General features: G+C 33.5%; 2 protein-coding genes across 2 annotated transcripts; both read right to left on the reverse strand.

Moving 5' to 3' along the window:
• Nucleotides 1–995: 995 nt before the first annotated feature.
• On the reverse strand, nucleotides 996–4,171 carry EIL3 (ETHYLENE-INSENSITIVE3-like 3). Its single transcript, XM_020368211.3, has 3 exons — nucleotides 3,885–4,171; nucleotides 1,467–3,246; nucleotides 996–1,371 (listed from the first exon to the last, which is right to left on the reverse strand). The coding sequence occupies exons 1-2, from the start codon at nucleotides 3,917–3,919 to the stop codon at nucleotides 1,497–1,499; spliced, it is 1,785 nt and encodes a 594-aa protein (XP_020223800.2). The 5' UTR covers nucleotides 3,920–4,171; the 3' UTR covers nucleotides 996–1,371; nucleotides 1,467–1,496.
• Nucleotides 4,172–9,831: 5,660 nt separating this feature from the next.
• LOC109805650 (uncharacterized) lies at nucleotides 9,832–20,037 on the reverse strand. Its single transcript, XM_083065720.1, has 7 exons — nucleotides 18,201–20,037; nucleotides 17,649–18,093; nucleotides 17,030–17,389; nucleotides 16,774–16,952; nucleotides 13,673–16,654; nucleotides 12,306–13,307; nucleotides 9,832–12,073 (listed from the first exon to the last, which is right to left on the reverse strand). Exons 1-7 carry the CDS (start codon nucleotides 18,414–18,416, stop codon nucleotides 10,463–10,465), a joined length of 6,795 nt encoding a protein of 2,264 aa, XP_082921846.1. The 5' UTR covers nucleotides 18,417–20,037; the 3' UTR covers nucleotides 9,832–10,462.
• Between the last annotated feature and the right edge of the window lie 2,378 nt (nucleotides 20,038–22,415).

The following is a 22,415-nucleotide window of genomic DNA, read 5'->3' on the forward strand; positions in this document are numbered from 1 at the left end:
AGCAAATTTAAAAACCTTTTTTAAGTATAGATAGTTAATATGAGATGATAGATGTTTCAATATAAAAATAAAAATTTGAAAGTACTCAAAAGTTGGATTAAAAATTTTGAAATGTTGACGTAGAAGAAAATTTTAGTATAAAAATATTGGTGTAAACAAACTTTTTCTGAAAATAGTTAATAGTTATAAAAATAAATAGTAATAAAATTAGAAAAACCAAAAGTAGAATTCAGTCATCTATAAATAAAAACTTAGCACACTAATGTGATAGGTTTGTTTCATTAAAAAATTAAAATCGGACATGCTACGGATATATAATTTGTATTATGATGTACCGTCAGTACCGATATTTAAATAACAAATAGCTTGGGTAAATCTAAGCTCTTCATTCTGAAGGCATAAAGAGACGAAAAGGCATTTTTTATTTTACTTGGGCTATGAGATAAGAGGCTACAGTCTTCAAATCTTATCCTTTCGTCTGCTCCCGTTTTCCACAATCACGAAAAGAGGTTAACCTTAATTTATTTAGAATTTAAATGGTAGAGAATAAAACCAAAATCTTGTGTTAAGTGTCCGAGGGTATGAGGGAGATTCCAAAGATATTATGTTCAAACAAGGTCTTAACAACACTCAATAATAATATTCTTTAGTGGGGTTAAGGATAGGGGAAGGAAAGAATCTATAATTTTTTTTTTAAAATAAACGAAGAATCCTAATTCATCATCGTCGTGTGAAAAATGACAATGAATAAATGAAAATAATACAACATGATAATGACCGCTTAAGTTGTCCGAGCGTTGAGCGCATTCATTGATTCTATAGTTCGTAGTTGAGCACTACGCTCCAATGACACTCATCACTATGATGACCTCTTCATTTAATAATATAGTGACTTACGTATCATATTTTAAATTCCTAATACGGACAAGAACACAATTGTTACATAGTACAGTACTACATTATTAGGCCAACATGTAAATGTAATGCAAAGGGGATGCATCAAACAGTCTCGGAAACAATTACATACTGTTGCAATTTGTATATAACATTGACCTACACACAGCAAAGAAGAGAGCATGGAAACAATGATAATTTATTAAATTTGGAGGCAACCCTATTCCATGTATTTGGCTAAACATTAGTATGTGCAGTTCAGTGATTCCAACAATTTAAAAGTTCACATGCAACCCCTAAACATATGAAAATGGGTAATCAATATAACGGAATTCATGCTTCAGTTCTTGTAGTTCTGTACTTAGGACTTGTTAACGATGTTAATTTATATCTTTCAACCCCAAACGCCACAAATTCTAGTGCCAATCTGGGAACCATAACCCAGATAAGCAACAGGTGCTGGAATTTTTGTAGTTCCTGTAAAAGGGTGAACCAAAACACAATACAGAAGTCATGGATCATGAAACATACAATGACTCAGAATTATACAAGAGAAGAAGAATAACACTTACAATCTCTGCTGAGCTAGCAGTTTCAATAATTTATGCCCCAAAGTACTGTATCATTTCATCATCACCCAAGAAATCATCTAAATGGAATGGACTGCTAAGTCCTCCAAAATCTAATGACATGCCACTAAGTGGTGATCCAAAGAAAGAGTGATCCATAGTAGGTCTATCAAGATCATTTTGAAATGCATCTTTACCAAAAAATGGCAAGTCTCCTCCATTAATTTCATCCCCTTTCATATGCACTGCCTGCATAGAAACTGCATCATTCTCTGGCCTAACTTGTTCATTGTTCCCGGACTGTAGCTGCTGCCCATCCTGACCAGGTTGATATCCTGCTGCGGGATTATAAAGATAAGTGGTTTCATGATGCATGTCAGAGTTTTGCAACTCCGGATAGTGCATTGACCTTCCACTCATATACACACTTTCTGAGGGAATTAAGTTGTTTGTATGTAAATAAGAGTAGTCATCAAAGTCAGGTGCCAGTAGGTGCAGTGGTCTTGCAGTGGTCACCTCAAGTTCCTTTTCCAGTGGTCTTGCAGCAGAATTTGTCTCATTGGACTGTTCATTTCCATGAATCTGAACACCAACAACCTGTGCTTCCGTCTGGTTCATATTGAACTTGTTGCTTCTTGGCTCAACTTGTAAAATTTCATTGTCAGATTGTGCTGGTGGTTTGTCAACATCCTGCGACTCCAAACGGGGTTTTTTTGGAGTAGGTTTCCTCTTATCTTGGACAGAATTCCTACCCCTACGCGAGTTATCTGATGGCTCGGTATCCATAAACTGACTTCTCCTATCTTCTTTAGAAGAAACAGAACCAATGCCATCGTCAGTACCATCCACATCATAGTTGCTATCACTACTAGTAGCACCTTGCTTATTCTCAGCAGGAACGCCAGGTGGCATTCCAGTTATTCCAGATGTACCATTATCACTACTAGGCTGCCTAATGAGAGCCTCTTCTCGACTCAATACCCCCAACCAAATTGCACTTTCCTTTGCTGTCATCTTGTCCTGCAAGCATTTTGACTGGCGAACATGCCTCCTAATCTTTGCAATATTTGGTGACATGTGCTTTATAACAGCAGTAAGGACTCCCACTTTCCACATCTTCTTCAAATCATGAGGCTTCTTATAAGGAGGACTCTGACCAGGAGGTAAATTCAACTGTGTCCACCAATCTTCATTCCCAGTTGGCCACCAAGGTGGGGGTATACCCTTTTCCAATGGATACTTCCTCTGAGGAGGATCACAATGCTGCATCAAAGATGATAAGAGTGATCCAAGCGTTGCGTCTTGCAAGTCTTGGAGAATACTCTGAGAATGACCATTCCGACTATTGTCAGCCTCACTCATAGCAAGACACTCTGCTTCATACTTGGTTATGGCTGCAGGGCCATTCTTATCAAACTTTACCTTCTCCTTCCACCAAGCTCTAATGTTATCAGAGGAACCACTGACTGGCTTTCCCTTCTCAGGAATGATACCATACACAAACCCACGAGCTTTGCAGACTTCCATAAGCTTCAGCATATACTTAAGAATCCCATCTTGTGCTCTGGACATTTTCTTCCTACGAGCTTGATCGCTGGACTGCCTTGGCTTTTGCTTTTCTGCAGCTTGCTGCGCTGCAAGCTTCTGTTTTTCCTTCAGCCTTTTGAGTTTAATTCGATCCTTCCACATCCGCCGCTCCAATTCTTCTGCTTCAATCTCTTCATCACTGACATCTTTCTCTGCTATATTGGGGCATCTAATATCATCAACTTCTATATCCGAACTGCAGTTCAACGTGTCACCATTAATCAGAACACTCTCCATTCAATTAAACAAAAATCTCTTATAAGGGTACAAATTCTGATCTTGAAAAGACTAGGCTAACTTGGTCTCCAGACACATAAAACTGAACTTGAGTATAATAAATACATTGTAGCATAGAAAGCATAATAAAATACAACATTTTCTATTGTTTGTACAAGGATTAACTAATTAATTGTAATCAAAATTTCATCTCATTTCTTTCCCCTCCCTAAACAAGACATGGAAACAAACACTATTTCCATTATAACGAAACAATAAAGTGCTCAACGACTTCGCATACACTTTCCAAAAGACAGATTCCTTAGTAGAATTATCGTACAGTTGCTAACAACTTACACCCAATAGCAGATTGAAAACATACAATCAGTTGGAAATTTCTATAGGATGAATCGAAATAAACGCAACCCAAGGTTGACAAAAGCCAATAGAAATTCACGGAGAAGGAGAAGAGTATCGTAGAAAACTATAACATTCATAAATTACAAACCCACCAACAAAAAAAACTTAGAACACTAACAAGAGAAAATCACAAAACATATTACAGAAAAACATGCAGCTAAATTGAAGTTCCGGAAACAACAAAAACTTGTGATATACCAGACATCAGCTCCAATTTCTTCGATTTCCCCCATCTTTTTCACAAAGATTTGAACTTTCCGAATAGATTCGTCCTGGATACCCTCCTTTTATTTTGTGATTGGCGAATTCAGCGAAGATGATAAGAACTCAAAAAGGTTTTAGCTTTTGCGACCCAATAATGGCCAGAATTTCAATGGTGCGATGAGCCTATGATTTTGGGATTAGAGAGAGGAAAGGAGAGAGAAAGTCACAGAAAGAGAGAGAGAGAGAGAAAGACAATTTTAATTGAAAGAGTGCCATTCAATGGAAAGATTCTCTGCGTTACGCCTATTTTATGTACTATGCACCTCATCCCTACATCAGTCAAACTCATATTCCTTTTCTGTCTTTTTCATTTTCTTTCTCTCATTTTTCCGTATTTTTCTTAAATAATATGAATTGATAGTTTTATTTAAGTTGAAAAATATTTATAATAAGTTTTTTTTAGGAAACTTTATTATAATCTGTTTTTTTTTTAATAAAAATACTAATATTTTAATCCATGTAATACACATGTAAAATATTTATTATATAATCAAAATTTATAAAATATTATATATATATATATATATATATATATATAAATATTATATTTGAACATATTAAAATTATATTGATAAATATTTTTAAATATATAAAATATATTTTATATTTATGATAAATAATTTATATCATATCAAAAGAATATTTTTAATTATTGATAATTTATTTTAAAAATTTAACTCATACATAAATGTGATAAATATAAAAATTTAATTGGTTAAGATGTTAAAAATATTTTTAAAAATTTTCATTTTATAAAAAAAATAATCGACAAACAATAATCTCTATCTTGTGTGAGAGTATTTTAGGATTTTTTTTTTCAATAAAATAGTTTGTAAAATTTTTTTTAACTTATGTAATTGGATTTTTATTTATTTATTATAATTATTTATGAATTAAATATTAATATTTTAAAATAATTTATTAAATAAATAAAATATTATTACAATACATCATAAATAAAAGATATAATTTATATATTTAAAAATATTTATGTATATCAATTTTAAATATAATTTATATATTCAAACACAATATTTATTCAAAACATTATATATATATATATATATATATATATATATATATATATATATATATATAGGGGAATGCTAATATACTCCCACCTATTTTTTAGTGGGAGTATGTTAGCAACCTACAACAAAATTTTAAGACAAAAAAACCACTCATTTCTTTTTATTTGGTTAATTTGTATAAAAGATATTATAGTAATTTAATTTAATTTTAAATGAAAATAAAATATCTTCTCTCTCTTATTAACTTCATTCTCTAAGTCATTCCTCTCTCCTATTAAATTCTTTTTCTAACTCATTTTTCTTTCCTATTAAATTCTTTCTCTAACTTATTTATGTCTCTCCTACTAAATTCTTTCTTTAACCCATTTCTCTCTTATCTCTTATGATGTCTCTCCCCTCTCTCTAAACAAATTAAAATTAATTAATAGAAAAAAGAAATGACTTAGTGAATGAAGTTAATAAGAGAGATAAAATATTTTATTTTTATTTAAAATCAAATTAAATTACTATAATATCCTTTATACAAATTAACCAAATAAAAAAAAATGAGTAATTTTTTTGTCATAAAATTTTGGTGTAGGTTGCTAACATATTCCCACTAAAAAACAGGTGGGAGTATATTAGCATTCCCCATATATATATTATAATAAATTTTAGTTATATATGATAAATATATATATATATATATATATATATATATATATATATATATATATATATATATATATATGTACATTGTACATTCTAAAATACTAATTAATAATAATTAATGATAATTTTTTAATAGTTATAATTACCTTTTTTAAGAGAAATAAAGAAGTTATAATTATTATTTTTATATTTCAATTAATTATTTCTTATTTTAAAGGGTAAATTAGTTATTAATAATTTTTCATGCAATTAATTATTAGTGACAATAATATGATTGATTTGATAAAAAAATATTAATGACAATATTAATTATAACATAAAGCAACATTAAAATATTTAAATACACGATGTTATATTAAATATTAATTATCAAATATAAAATTTCTCATATAAATATAAATAATTTAAATTAGTTTAAAATATTTTAATTTTTTCATTTGTTATCATGAGCTTGTTTATAAACTTTTTAAGGGTAGTGTTGGACAAATGAGACGTATATATTTATACTATATATTCATTGGGATATAAGGTAGGTCATGATAAGTTGTGCTTAGATAAAGGTGTTTAACGTAAAAGTAAATTGGTTGAAAAGAGTGAAATAAGGTAGTGTTCTTAAAGGTAACAATGTTTGCATGGAAACTGTTATAAAATATATATTAACTATAAAAGCCAATTTATATTAAGGGATATTTTGATAGAGGAGGACATGTAGGGTATGAGATGCAAGAGGAAAGTAAAATTAACTAATCATTTATTATATAAGTGTTAATAATTCTCACATGTTTGTCTATTCAGTCTAAATTGAGTGAGTTATAAATATGTTTTTTATAAGAAGACTTGAGTCCAATTTCATCCGTTTATAGGCTTGATGAGTGACAAAAATATAGATAAGGAAGGGTGGAGGGGGATTTGGTTTGGTGTGGGCATTGTTGAAAGCTCAAAATATCATGATGTTCCAAGATAAATAAATTGACTTGGTGGTATAGTAGAATCAACAAATATGAAATAATGGAGTTGGTTGAAGACAAGGATAAGGAACTTTACTCACTCAATAAGCTTTTGGATGTTGAACCCGCTAGCGTGTTTAAAAATGTGTGTTGATTAGATATGACGTTCTAATAAGGTATCCAAAGGATGGTCTTTGAGATAGTGTTTAATGGGGGTGGTTATGTGGCTAGGCGCTACAATTTTGTGTAATAAATGGCAACAACTTAGAGTCTTGTTTGAATATAAGCTCTTAAAAGTAATTATGTAACGATATGATATATTACTATATTTAATATAACACAATTACTATATAACGAAGAAATATGAAGTCATTTACTACATTATGGTTCTCATGCAATAATTACTTGGACATTTATGCAATGGATATATGTATATGGTGTAAAAAAACTTAAAACAATTCATGCTTATAAGACTGAAAACCATAAAACCCCTTATGAAGTTGCATATATGCAATATACATCAAAATAAACAAGTAATGAAAACATAAACCTTATTGTCTATCAATCATCTGTATACAACCATACTACAAAAGAGCAGTATATACAAAAATGGTCATCTTCAACATGACCATCCACCAACAAGTCAAGTCATCCAAACTAATAATGTTTTACTCTTATACCAAGTATAATCATTACAGTTTTATCATAAGAAAAAACAAAGGTAAGCTTGTGAAAAAATCAACAAAGTAATAAATAATGAATTTACAATTTATACAACACAAACAACTTAAACAACATCAAAGTAGTTCATAGTACAACATCAACTTATTATCATCATTTACAACTTACAATCATCAAATATAACTTATAACATGAACAACATTTTCAACATAATCAACTTTAATCACAATATAAACAACTTTAAATAACTAATGTGTCATTATGCGTATCAACTTATGGAGATCTCCTACAATTGAGATGAGTAGTCTAAGTGACTTGATTCTACTGAATCACTAAATTTGACCTACTGCTACCAAGTCAAGTAAATACAACTTCAGGCTACTCAAGCACCTTTTAACAACTTAAATTAATTTCTCAGGTTTCGTCACTAAACTAGGAATAAAGTCTAGTTCTACCGTCACGATATAACAACTTGGGTGTGATCTTACCACAACCTTAACATGCATATCTAAACCTCAACTGGTCATTTCATATATGTATGACTCGGCCTGATCCCATACGATTCTACATTGGTCACTTTATAATTAATATGACTTAACCTGACCCTCATATTGTTTTCACATGAAACCTAAAGGAGAAAACTTCAAATTATTAACTACCCATTCAATAGCTCACTTACTTATTAAAAAAACTCAACTTTGGGATCTTAGAGCACCACAACTTATATCCACACAATGAGATATTTTAATTTTTAAAATAACTTTATTCTCCTATAGTTTTATGTATCTCAACTTAAAAATGCATCTCAACACTACATGTTGTTTGCTGGGTTGCATCAATTGTCCCATGGCAGAGGCCTGAGTGTGTCAAGTCACAATTGAAACACATGGTGCTTGGGTTGCTACGATTAAGTAGAAAAAATTATGTCTTAACTAAGTTATAACTTTTGGCCTAGTGATAAATGCTTGATTTAACGATTGATATCAAAGTCAAGGTCGGGTGTTCGATTTCCAGTGGGAGCAATTGTTGAGGGGGAGATTATTTGTTGGGTTGCATCAATTATCCTGTGGTGGAGGCTCGAGTGGGTCAAGTCACAATTGAGACACATGGCGCTTGGGCTGCTACGGTTAAGTAGAAAGAGTTGCATTTTGACTATCAACTATAACTTTTGGTCTAATGATAAGCACTCGATCCAATATGTTTACACAACTTAACATCTTTAATCAACTAGCAACTTACAACTTAGGCAACTCCAACATCATCATATATCATCATAGATCAATATACAAAGACCTACGTTATATCATCATCATGCATCATATACTCAATCAACTCATCAAGTTAAGTTAAGAAAATTATACGACTTAATGGAAAATTGGCATTTCAAACACTCTAAAATCTAGCTTTGAGCGATTTCAAATAGAGAGCATCCTTGAGAGTTTTGATTTGCTCACTTAAGCGAGTAAGTCTTCACTTTGAGCGAACCAAATTCGTTCAGAGTGCTAAAAAATTTGCTCCAAGCAAGTCAAGTCAAATACCCACTTGAGATGATCCATTGCTCGTTTAAGTAACTCATGGACACTTCAAGCGAGCAAGTCCAAAAAAATTACATGAATCCAAAAACAAATCAAACAATCTCAAGAACACAAACTGACTCCAAAGTCTTCTCATTCAAATAACCATTCATACATGCAACTCAGAATCTATCATATATTAACAACATATGACTTAAAATTAGAAAGAAAAACAACATGCGACAACAACTGCATCACTGATCTTCAAAAATTAAATATTACAAATATAGACCGAATATTGTAAACATTAAAGTCAAATAATAATAACCAAAAGCAAAAAAAAAATCATATTTTTCATAAATTAAAACCAACTTTTTTAGAATTAAAACTGAAAAATTATATAAATTAAAAAATGTTTAAATCTTATTATTATTATTAGTAAGAAAAGAAACACTTACCTCCACCAAAAAATAAAATAAAAAAATAAAATAAATGGATAGTTATTGTATTCTTTTATTTTTTTTCCTGCATTAAAAACAAAAAATAATTAATTCTTGACTGCAAAAATAAAAAAATATAAAGAACAAAAATCTATATTAAAATGAAAACTAAAAAAATAGTTATTAAAAGTAACATTCCTTTGTATAATTAGTAAAGATATTTCTCCCCAAACTGGGCAAAAATGTTATGAATATTTTAAGAATATTAGTTGCTTCAAGTCATTATGTGAAACTCCATAGATTTGTTAGATAATTACTTATTTCTTCTTACGATTAGATTGAATAATATTTTACTATCTCATTTTCAAGATCCAACTAGAATTATCTATTTTTTTTAATATAAGACGCAATTTGTAATATTTAATATATTAGTTATTTTTAAATTAAAATATTCTTAATTAAAATATATTCTATTAATTTGATAAAATATATTAATTGTATACTCTTTAAAAGATGTATATTCTAATTGGATAGAAGTGTAAATATTATTAATTATGAGAGAATATAAAGTAATTTTAAAAAATATATATAAAATAAAATAAATTTATTGTTATCCATTAGATTAACTTCTTTTTTTAATCTTAGTGAATTAGATATTTAAATTTTATATATAAAAACAAAGGTAATAATTAATTTATAAAATTCTACATATTGATCAATTTATTCTTTCATAAATTTAATCAATTATTGATATATAATTAATTAAATTACAAGTATCAATAAATTGATTGAATTGTCAATTTCACAAACCAAAATTTCTTTTACACGATTTGAAGGACTAATTTGAATCGCTAAGCATTTACGGTTCACTTAAAATACATGGTAGGCACTAGGCAAAGCAGTGTTCATTCAGTGAATTGTGATCCTAATCAGATGTGGTAATTCAGATCAAATACACATAAATTATAAGGTTTGTTTTATTGAATAAACTTGAGAGACATATATATAACAATTTTAATCCACGATGGAGTAAACTTTTTCTCACACTATCATGTGATCATATCTATCTCACATCATTATAATTATTACCTCAATCTACCGAGTATAATGATAGGATAACATACATATTATGATTGTATATATACTTATATACTCATAGTTCGTGTGGATATAAGCTTACAAGTATTTTTTAAAATAGCAGTTTTGATAAAAAAAAAATACTTGTAAGTTGTATCCGATCACTCGTAATTATCTAGACCTAACTATTTCTCCTTTCATGGCTAGTGACAATGCAGAAAGATTGGCCTCATTCTCCACATGAACCCCAGGCATGGCTACTGCTCTACTTCCCACAAACCCATCTTCACCTATTCTGATTCCTCCAAACTTCACCATGCCACCTTCATCACCTTCATATATGTGTCCAAACAACAAAGCCTCTCTTCCCACACAACCCCCTCTCTCAATCTGCACCATTTCAGGGTTCAACAATGCCCCCACGCTGTCCACGTAAACTCCATCCATGTCTATGTCCGCACCCATCATCTTCATCCACATTACAAACACAAACGACCCACATGCCATGTCCATGAAATAGTCCCCAACAAGGGTTCTAATGGCTTGCCACGTGCTATCCATGACGACCCTTTTGCCCCACAAGGGTATGGTTTCACCTTCTCTCTTCCTTCCCACGAGAACCCATTTTGCCACAACGCATGCAAGTGCAGCCATGACACCTGAGAGAATCCAAAACAAAGGAAGCAACCATTGCACTTGGAGTTTCTCCACGTTCTTGAGGTTGACAACAAAGCTCAAAGGAGCAAAAACGGCTAAACCTAACACCATGAAAGGCAAAACCGTTTGTAGCAACGGTTGAGTGAAGAGTGCTGAGAAGGTTTGGTACCATGTTCTTGTCAAGGTTAAGGTGGTTGTTGTCGTTGTTATCACTTTTTTTGGCTCCTTTTTGGGCAATGATGCTGCCACGGGACAACATGACAAGTCCACCTTAACGATGGATTGCTCTACGAGGTTCCTCCAAGATTCTGGGAGAGGCTGTCTATTACGCACGTGCTGGCAAATCTCGTAGATCAATGAACGGCCATGATCAATTGAAGCACTTTGCGTTTTGGAAGTGGCAGGGATCACATCCAACTCGTGGCTTTTGAGGTAAGGGTTGAATTCAAGCGCATTTGTTTCTTCCATGGAGAGATTCTCTTTGATGTGTATCTCTCCAACATCAATGTAAGGGAACTCATTCTCATCCCATGGTTTGGTGCAGTCTAGGGCAATGTCACGTGTGGCTTCATCATGTGGCACTGCTCGAAGTTGCACTTGAAAGATATAGTGAACTCCACTTGGGGAATTCACGCGCTTTTGAAAATCTTCAGCAAGGAAAAGTAAGGGACGTGCGTCATTTTCATCCCTAGGAATTGCACCTGTTTCTGGTGGAAGGATTCCAATTGGTTCAACCTTACCTGTGTCCTCACTAATGGTTTTGTCAATAGGCCTTAGCTTAAACTTCACGTACATTTCTTGTCCATCAGTGAAGCGCATGAGCCTGCAAATGTTTGAGTAGTAATGCAATTCAGCATATGAGTGAGCATGTCTAAGGGAATTCCACACTGCTTCACGAACATGAGGGGCTTTCTTGACAAGTTCTTCCCTCGCAGCAAGTCCACACACAAGCCAGCTTGCAAAATCAGCAAGAGTGCGAGCATAAAATGCGTTTCCAGTTTTTAGTGTGAGGTCAATCACGGGAGCATGGTTAGAATCTGGTGCATCAGAAAGAATCCTCAAAGCTGCACCACGTGCATCGATCCTTGCATCATCATCAGCACTCAAGCTATTACTGTGTCTTACCTATTGGGATATAAATAAAGTTCCACGTTATTATAACTAAATGAAAAACAGATTTATAAAGTACAACAAAGTCAAGTCTCCATTAGTATGTATGATGTCTTTTGTTTAAAAGCAAATCTACGAGAGATTAAATTCAAAATAGACATATATCATATGGAGATAAATGTGAGTACTAGATGCACAATGACAATATATCTTTATAACAAACAAATACAAAACATCCTATCATTACCATGATAGGGTAGCTCTTTCCAGGTTGAAAAATCTTGTGCATTGGAATGCCCTCGAGTTTGTCATAGATTTTCAAGTGCCCCTTTCCACCAACACCAATGCGATGGAAGTATCTTGCTTTGACATTAATAGTTGTGACAGCTAAATTTGCAGCCATATTTGCAACTACTTTCTTGTATTCCATGTCCATCTCCTCTATCCGTTCATCTAAAGCAATTGAAGAGTTCCTGGTTGCAACTCTTGTTTGAGATCCAATATACACGCTACCCTCATGGAGAATGGAATTCATTGGAGCAACTGAAAGTGCACCTAAAATGACATTCTTTTCCAAAACAGAACCTGGGAGGATTATGCTTTGACTCCCCACAACTGAATTATCCTGAACCTGTATTTCTCCACAAGCATATCCGTTGGAATAGTGGAAACCAGTGATGATCCTGCTAAAGTCACCAAGATGGACACCATCACCTATTGACATTAACTCAGGGTTTGAAACTGGGTTGATGGCTCTAATGGAACAGTGCTTGCCAATTTTTGCACCCAAAAGGCGTAAATATATGCAGAAGACTTCTGTTCCTGAGAGAAGCTTTGCAAATCTAAGGTGGCAGGAAATGGTCAATTGGTGTCGAAGCCAGGTTTTAAAATGGGTTTGGTTTTGATTTAATTTGAGCAAACGGGTCAAAGCACATGTGAGAGAGGTGAGTATGAGACCATGAAGCAAGTATGCGCAGGTAAATGATATGGTAAAGGCAATGGGATTTGATGGTACATCAGAAAACATGGTGGCATATGCAACAATGGTAAAGGGGATCCAGTGGAAGGCACCACATATGCAAACAAATGAGTAGTGTTGGAATGATGCAGGTATCTGGAAGAACCTTATATACATGATGTAAGCAATAGCTGCGGCAAGGGAGCTGAGAAAGCCAGTGAGATATATCCCCAGAAAATGGTAAATGGCACTAGACTGACTTTTGCCTGTAGTGACAAGCAACACTGCATTCTGAAATAAAATGAAAAGACATTTTTAGTTCAAGATTCAAGGGCTACGTACTTACCACTAATTTAAACTAGATTTTGACGCGCATGAAATTAAGTAGGATGACTCCTAAACCTTAAATTCGAAACATGAAATTAAACAGGATGAACTGGATAGATCTTTTAGCGTCAGAGAAATATAATAGAATGTGTAATTCTTCATACAATGACACTAAGCAAATAAACTGATGTGACATACAATAGTACATCAAAGCGACAACGTATGGTATCGTAACTCATATTATAAATAGCTATTAGCTAACTATTATATGAAGTGATGTAGTTTGAGCAAAAAAGAATGAAAATGCTCTCATAATTTTTAGCACTGACCTCTTTAACATTATTAAGCTTAGCAGGTTTAAGCACATGTTGGCCTCCTTCAACCTTTTGCAGGGGATGTACCTCGGATCCTTCTCTGATAACACTTCCTTTTTGAATAATAGCATAAGGTCCAATTGAAGAGTTTTTACCGATCCTAATAGGATGGAAACTTAGAACTCCATTCTTTACCTCATGGCTTTGAACCAAAACCCCTTCAGCAATGGCAACTTCATCTCCTACTGAAACCAAAGATGGGTCTGTGATATCAACTGTGTCTAGCAAAACTGAGGATCCAATTCTCGCACCAAGCATCTCAAACCAGTATTTCAGAAACACTGTTCCTCTGAGGTGTGTTGCCAAAACTTTTGAAGAAATCTCCTGAGTTTTATATAGCGCCCACCACTTGACAAAATCCATTGAATAGATGGATACTTCGGGTGTAAGGGCATAGTTTGGTCTCAAGAAGGAATTCCCGAAAATTGAAATGCAAATGCAAGTAAAAACCATGCAAAGGATCCAAGAAAGGGGTGCCAAAGCCAAGGAAAACAAATAGTTTGACCAAGGCATTCCATATACCGAATCACTCACATTTGGTATGAAACTTAGAAAAGTAGTGATGGATAGATAAGCAGGAGAGACCAGCATGATAGAGATATAAATAAGTGCTAGGAGTTGAAGTAAACGGATACCCCATTGGCGAGAATTGGACACATCAACAACCACTTCAGTGTAATCAAATTCAGCTTCTTGAGCATGGGATGAATTGCTCATAAGTTGAGGTTGAGACTTAAGTAGAAGATTCTCTGAGAAGTTGGCCAATTCTTGAATGCATGATGCAGTGAAAACATCTATAGCCGCAACTGGCACACCCAAGAAATCTGAGAGTTTTTGAGTTGCTTTAACCACTCCAATTGAATCAATTCCATAGGTTGACATGTTGTCTGTGACTGAGATATTGTTGACTGGGATTCCAGACTGCTCAGAAATAAGCCTTTTCAATTGTTCCACAATTTCCTTGTTACCGATTCTTGCAATAGGTTGAGGTGTACCACTTCTCACCAAGTGTGCTCGGGGTGTTCTTCCTTCTCTGCATGTTCCTGTAGTAAATGACCTCACTAGTGATTTCCTTGTCAAAATAGGCTGTGGCACCAAGTTCAGTGTTTCATCTGCAAACTGTTTGAGACATTCAAATCTCTTGATTTTTCCTGAGGTTGTTTTGCTGATGGTTCTTGGCTTGATCAACTTGACAGCAGCAACAGTGACTCCATGTTCTTCAACCACACGAGTCTGAATGTGTTCGATCACATCTTTGCTAACTGCTTTACCATCCCTTACTTCAGCAACCACAACCAAGCCAACTTGGTCAGAACCATCTGGCAGGGAAATCCCCTTTGCTGATAAAATTTCCTCAGGAACACCAACGACTGCACAACACCCCGGACGAAGAAATTCAGATGAACTTTCAACTGTCTTTTCAACATCTGCTGAGTAGATGTTTCTTCCAGCCACAATGATAAGATCTTTGATTCTCCCAGTGATGAATAGCTTCCCTTCTATTATTCTTCCCAAGTCTCCAGTTCTTGTGTAGATACGTCCAGGATGGTTTTGAAGCTCATTTCTAAAAGTTTTCTGACTCATTTCTTCTTTCCCCCAGTATCCTATTCCTGCACTTGGACTACTTATCCAGATTTCTCCTTCGTTTCCATCTTCCTCAAGCTCTTCACCACTCTCTGGATCAACTATTCGGATGTCAACATCTGCATCACCTGGATGAACATATCCACAGCAAACTCTTCCCTGCCAGTCAACAACAATTGGACAACCTTCTCCAAAAGCACAGCTGACAAACACACAGTTTTCTGCTAAGCCATATCCTGGAGCCATCACCTTTTGAGATAAGCCAAAAGGAGATGTTAACTCGAGAAATTTTTTCAAGGTCTTCACCCTTACTGGCTCAGCAGCAACCATAAGGAAAATCATGGATGAAAGGTCTAAACTCTGAAGCTTGTCTTTCTCAGACTCTAACCTTCGAACCACCAGCTCAAAAGCAAAGTTGGGGCCAGCACTGTGAGTTGCTTTATACTTGCTGATTGTTTCAAGCCATAAGAGTGGTTTCTTAATAAATGTCATTGGTGAAAACAGCACAGCAGATCCACCACTAACAAGAGCTGTAAAAAGTCCTCCAATCAGCCCCATGTCATGATACTGAGGAAGCCAACTCACTAGCATTGTCCTTGAGGTGCTCTTGTATATACTTCTCATCAACTTCACATTGTGAATGAGCCCTCCATGTGTTATCATGACTCCTTTAGCATCACCAGTTGAACCTGAGGTAAACTGCAGGAAACATATGTCACCAGGGTGAGATTCACATTGATCATCAGCATCTTCCTTAGCCAAATTTCTTGAGTTATTGACCCAAGTATCAGTGTGCAGCCAGGGAAGTTTAGGCCATTGAGCTGTGGATTTCCCACTTTTTCCAGTTAATGTGATCAAACTTTTCACTAGTCCTGCACGCACTGCTGAGTGGTAACCTACCGTTGATAAAATTGCTACTATGCCACATGACTTGGCAATGTTCTCAATTTTTAGAAGTGCTTGTCCACCTCTCTGCATGGGATCCGGGGGAAGAACTGGAACTGGTAAAACTTTAGCTCTTAGACACCCAAAGAAGGCATCAATGAAATCTAGGCCAGGAACATAGACTAGGAGAACCCTGTCACCGGGCTTGATAACTGGCTTTTGGCTTGTTAAGAGCTTATGTGCAATGCAAGAAGCATTTAAATGTTGTTCTTCATAAGTCCTCTTGCCAGCCACTGCCCCTCCTTCATTTATCCAAGTATAAAGAGTTCTGCTTTGAGTTACTGGATGAGTTCCCCAGTGCTTTAAATAGCTATTCAAAGTAGGCAAATTGGGAAATTGCACTCCAGTCAATTCATCTAGTTGTTTAGGCTCCTTTTTCTGGAACTCAGTTTGCATGGGAAACAAACTCTGCATAACACATTTTTATAGTAAGTGCAGCTCTATTTGGAAAACACGACTCCCCAAAGTATGTAAAATCCAGATTATTCAAATCAATGACTGGTTATAATATATAAGTGCTAATTTACCTTGGTGTAAGGAAATATTGGTAAATCACTTTTATTTGCAAAGTTCTTGCAGATCAAACCCATGGCATAAGATGAATTTCTCTCTGTAAGCTCAAATGCCATAAGCCCTCCAACATAATAAGTATTCCTTGAACCTTGAAGTTCTGACTCCAACTTCTCATAGAACCCGTTTCTCATATCTGCATTCAAGCTTCAAAATTTAGAATTCTTGCTTCAAAGGGGAAAATGGAACTTGAAAACTACTGAAAAATAATACCTTGGTTGCTAACATGAGGAAAATACTTAAATCGACGTTGAAGAATGAAATTCTCAACCTCACCCCCCATGGATTCTATTGATTTGATTGCAAGCTCAGTGACAGTTGGTCCCTTAATATCAGCAGAGTTTCCATAGGACCAGAACAAGAATATGTTAGTGTCAGCATAAAACTTCTGCATGGCAACTGGATTTCCAATTGTGCTGGGATCTTCCATATATTCATTAAAATAATAAAATCCAACAGGCATATGTTCTAGCCCTTTGATCTTTAAAACAGTTGTGTAGTAGTCATTTGTTTCTACTTTGCTGAACAAATCCTTTTCAAGCTCACTTACATCCATTACTTCTGTTTCACACTCTACCACAAGAAAAGAGATTGATTTTGATATAATATCAGCATAAAGATAGTCAACTAATTAGAAACTATCCTAGATATTACTTCTAAAGTGATTATTACAAAATCTAACAATATGTTATTATATAATTTATTTGTCAATTAATTATTGAATGATAATGTAAAAAATCTTATATTATTGTTGTATTTTAATTAACTGTATTCTAGTTAAATTCATAACAAAATAAATATGTAAATATGAAGCAGTGAGAAGTGTTCGTACCTATGCAAGTTGAAGGCACTGATCTATATGTTCTTCCATATTTTAAAGGAAAGTTACCCGAGATGATGATCTTATCAAATTCCATAGTTTCACTTTCATTTCGGCCCTTGACATTAACATTGACACAGTCAGAGTTCCTCTTGATTGCCAACACCTCAGTGTTACAGTGAAGTTTTATAGGAATTGATTCAGCAATTCTCTGCCAAAGGCTCGTATATCCACCTTTAAATCGTCGAATTTTTCCAGCCATGGAAGTTCTAGTGAATTCATGAATGTAGGCATAAGGCATGTCTTGAATAAATCCATATCCTGAAGCAGTGTAACCATAAGCCACAGATTTAGGAACAGATTTGAGCCCATGACGCTCAACATAATCTGGAGCTAAGTCTGAAGCAACTTCACTGACAGCATGAACCCCCAAACGACCAGAATTCTTCACCTTTTCCTGTTTGTATCACAAGTAGAATTAACATCATTAAACTTCCAACTGTCAAGTCATAGATACTAAAGAATTTTCTTTATATGTCTATGAAAGATAAACAGTAGACTAACTTGGATTTCTAATGTAAGTGACATGACAGATACATAATCATCAGCAACTTTAACATCTTGGTACTTTCCAGTGGAACTATCAATAACAGCTAGCTTGTGGGAATCCATTTCTTCTAGTGGAGAGCCTGTCTCTTTTGCCAATTGAAAGATGACTGGAGCACTGCTTGCGGCCAGAACTTGGCCACCTAGATCATAAACTTTTCCTGTATAGAACATATATAATTAAAATTCATAGTCAATTTAATTCTCAAGAGAGTTATATTAAGATAACGAGTGATAACAATGCACTCCACTTAATATTTTTTTTATTGGTTAAAGTTTATTGAAAATTATAAAATTATCAGAGAAATTCGTTAAATAGGATATGATATCCACTAAATTTTATAATTTCCGATAAATTCCAACTAATTAGAGAAAATATGTCCAAAAGAGTGTGTCAAAGAGTGTTTCTAGCCTTTCTCTATTAAGATATAGAATACCTTCAATTTCTACAGATTCACACATGCCACCAACTGTGTGATGTTTCTCTAAGACAGTGATATTGTTATAACCAAGCCTGACCAGTGCGTATGCAGCTGATATGCCACTTGGACCAGCACCCACTATTCCAATTCTGGTGTTTACTGGCATGGAAGGGTGTAGCTTGGAGAATTGGTCCTCTATTGATCTTTCTGGATCCATCTCTGAATTCAAAAACTGAAACCTGTGGAATTTGTTTAGAATTAGATCAGTTGACAACTTGGTCCAATGATTGCATTCAACTTCAGTTGCTTTAGTTGTATTCATAGCAAAGCACAATTACATAGTACAGAAAAATAATGTCATGATCATGACCACTGCTCTAAAGCTTTCACTTCTTACAGTATTTAGAGGAAGGAGTTTGTGGACTCAAAAATGTAGTTAGGACTCAGCATACGGTAACAAAAGAACCAGAAACTTCAAAAACATTTAATATGAAGCTCTAATTTATTCCAATTGTCCAAGCTTAAGTAGTTGAGAGTTGTGGTGGTAGATTATAAATGGCATAAAAATGTTCAAACTCAACCGTTTAGATTAGCAAACTTTAGGAGTCTATATTAGTATGCTGATGTCAGATAACTGGAGCAGCTAAGAAACACAACCAAATGACAAAGAAAGTTCGAAATGAAATTTAACAGGATTTGAAATAGAAAGAAACTCTTTTCTATATAAACAAGGTATTTTGTTTCCTTATAGGAAGTCGCCAAATTCAGAAAAGACCAAGTTTTACTAGTTTTATTTGCTGTTTGATACTAAGAAATTGCAGAAATATGTTTTGACATGAGAGAACTTAAACCGACAAATACCTTAGAGATGAGGAGTATACAGAACTTGCTTGTCAATCTTGATGAGGACTTCTCAATCAACTTGGAGCATTATTACATGCAGCACTTGCTGTAATTACAATGTCATTGTCAGCATAAACTCGTAAACTTGAAGTGAATAACACATGCAACACACACGTAAGTTGTGGGAAAATATCACATAGACTCTCAGACCAAAGATGAAACATGTTGATGATGCTTTCATCGCCAGGCATGGCCATGAGTGAAAGCAGAAATGGTTATAAGCTAGAAAAGACTGAAGAGAAAGAAAAGTAGTTACATAGTTACCTCGGTGGTCATGGAACACGTTAATTTGTTTCTAGTTGATGCCAAATGGCATGTGAGGAAAAAATGACCAATTGTTTCGGTTGTACTTTTATGCTTAGAAGAATGAATTAAGCTTAGCTCATTGTAGTAATATATAAAAGAAGGGTCCAAAAGTCCGAACTCCTATGTGGCGACAAGTTGATACTGTTTGTTCAATCGGTCTCGATAACTACGAGAGTTTCTCTTTTTATGTATAACACATGCCAACATAGCATTTGGATATAGAAATATTCCCTTTGAGGAATCCGTCCAATACCGACAATAATTTTAGTTCATCCTTGTAGTAATAACTCTTTTAGCTAAATCATAATCTCTTATGCAGCACAAACACAATACTATCACAAATTCAGATACAATAATTCTAAATCTTTCTACTGACCAAACATTATTTTAATATTAATATAAATTAATACTGAATATAAATTATTGAAACAAGAGTCTTATTTTTACTTTCTTTTGTATGGTAAGTATAAGTGTTGGATGCAATTTATATTTCTAAGAGGTAAATACATTTATTTATCTTATTTAATTTCTTTATAAGGTTGTGAAAAAAATTGTAGAAAGATTTTCAAGGGGATACAACATTTCTCTTTCAAATAACATAAACAGGTAAACCCGAGGCAGATGTTTATTATTACACAATGAGAGATGATAATTAACTGCGGTTATTCCTTCAAGATTCGAATAATCTCATTGTGCTTCTTATCAATCTGGTGTGTTGTGATTAACAACGGAATTTCCAAAGCTCACAATGAAGTGTGTTTATTTAATGAATTAATGCATTCTGCATAAAGACACAACAATGATTAGTCAACCACCCATAGTTATCTAACTTGCTTTATAACTTCGAAGTTTATGGTATATGCTTGTTGATTTCGTGAGGACGTGGCTCTCTCTAATTCATCCTTCGTGAACTTGGATTTGGTGTTGGCAAGATTTCTTAATGAAGAGATTCTCAAGTATCATATATTCTAGATTCGTAGTTTGTTTAAGTTCTATAGTTTTTTTTTTCAAACTAAATTTATTTTAATTAACTTGTTGGTAAGATTGAATGTTCAATGACGTATGTTATGCTATAATTAACTAAGAATTTACAAATACAGATGACTGGCTTGTAAGAGTTTTTGAACAAGACTCTACAATATCTTCCATCAAAAAATTTCTCAGCACTTGAGAGTTTTTGGGGTGGATCTTTATTTGCCTTCCAAATTCAAAATAATCTTCTTTTACCCTTACATATAGTGTTAAAGTAAACCTATCTTAATTAAAAAAACTAAGAATATTCGAGAACTTTTTCTTTGTTTGACAATCATCTTTGTCCATTAGTACATTATTAAATAATGATTTTATTAATTTATCATTTATGATATATTTGCTTTTACTATTTCTTTGTTTGTGTGATGTAGCAGAAAATTTTACTTGTACTTTTATTTTATAAATTATAGTTTGGTTCTTGAAGCAATTTCGTATACTTGAGAATAAACATTAAAATTGACATTTTAAGCCTAATACTATTATATCCATGGAAATGAAAATTGGCAATGCTTAGAAAATGGAAATACATGCTTTGTTTGAAAAAGAAAAGGAAAGAATATATAATACATAGGATGATAGATATTTTTTGATTCACAGCTTGGCAATTGATTTATTTTTTCTTTTCTGAAATGTTGTAGGAAAGTTTGTATTAATGACAAATTCTACTAGCAACCTATAGTAATTTGTCACATTCTTTCACTCTGCTCTTTATTATCAAGTGAAATTCGACATGAATCTTATTCTTGTGAATTTCCTCGATAATAAAATGTATGTTTGCATTACTCAAGAACTTATTAACATTAATCAGCATGTTATTGTTGATCTGATCAAACGAAAATGATTGTAAAGCTAATTATCAAGAAGTCAGCAATAAGTGGTGATTAATTATGAATATTTTGTTAATTAATAGAGTTATGGGATTAATCTCTGGATTAGTCTCATAGATTCGGGCCGGCCGTTGTGATTTCGCTTTCGCCATGACTACATCGTTGCAACCATGAAATTAATTAGATACAATTGAAGTGCAATGACAAATGGTTCCTTTTTCATGAAAATGACATTTCTTTAATAAAAATAAATATGATATATGATGTTTGATTCATCCTTAACAAAAATTGCAAAATCGTTATAGTATTATTTGGTGTTTGCCTATATGAAGTGTCTCTCATTTCTTATTGTTTAATATTGTCGTAATATATTATATTTTGCGAAGATGGATTATTGATTATTCATTTTGACATATTTCGTCCAGAACATGTACAATTGATTATTCTGATTTCTAATCAATGATTGACGTAGGAAATTTTTTTTTTTTTTAATTAGGGCACGGTAGGTCAATATAGCAAACAAGTTCTTGAGTCTGTGGTATATTTAGAATAATTAAATGTTAGCTTGCTGAAAAACCCTCGTGAATTAAATGGAGGTAGGTTTTGGTGAGACTACAAGACCTGTTTCTCATAGTTATAATCTTTTACGTGAAATAACTACAGAAATTCCAATAGAATGAGAT

Source organism: Cajanus cajan, chromosome 10 (assembly GCF_000230855.2).
Source record: "Cajanus cajan strain Asha chromosome 10, NIPB_CcT2T_4, whole genome shotgun sequence".
Lineage (NCBI taxonomy): Eukaryota > Viridiplantae > Streptophyta > Magnoliopsida > Fabales > Fabaceae > Cajanus > Cajanus cajan.

Coding starts and splice junctions, on each gene's coding strand:
- EIL3 (XM_020368211.3), bottom strand. CDS start 3,919: ATGGGGGAAATCGAAGAAATTGGAGCTGATGTCTG. Junction 3,247..3,884: donor GAAATTGGAGCTGATGTCTG/GTATATCACAAG, acceptor GTTGAACTGCAG/TTCGGATATAGAAGTTGATG.
- LOC109805650 (XM_083065720.1), bottom strand. CDS start 18,416: ATGTTCTATACAGGAAAAGTTTATGATCTAGGTGGCCAAGTTCTGGCC. Junction 13,308..13,672: donor AGCTTAATAATGTTAAAGAG/GTCAGTGCTAAA, acceptor ATTTTATTTCAG/AATGCAGTGTTGCTTGTCAC. Junction 12,074..12,305: donor GAAAGAGCTACCCTATCATG/GTAATGATAGGA, acceptor ATATCCCAATAG/GTAAGACACAGTAATAGCTT.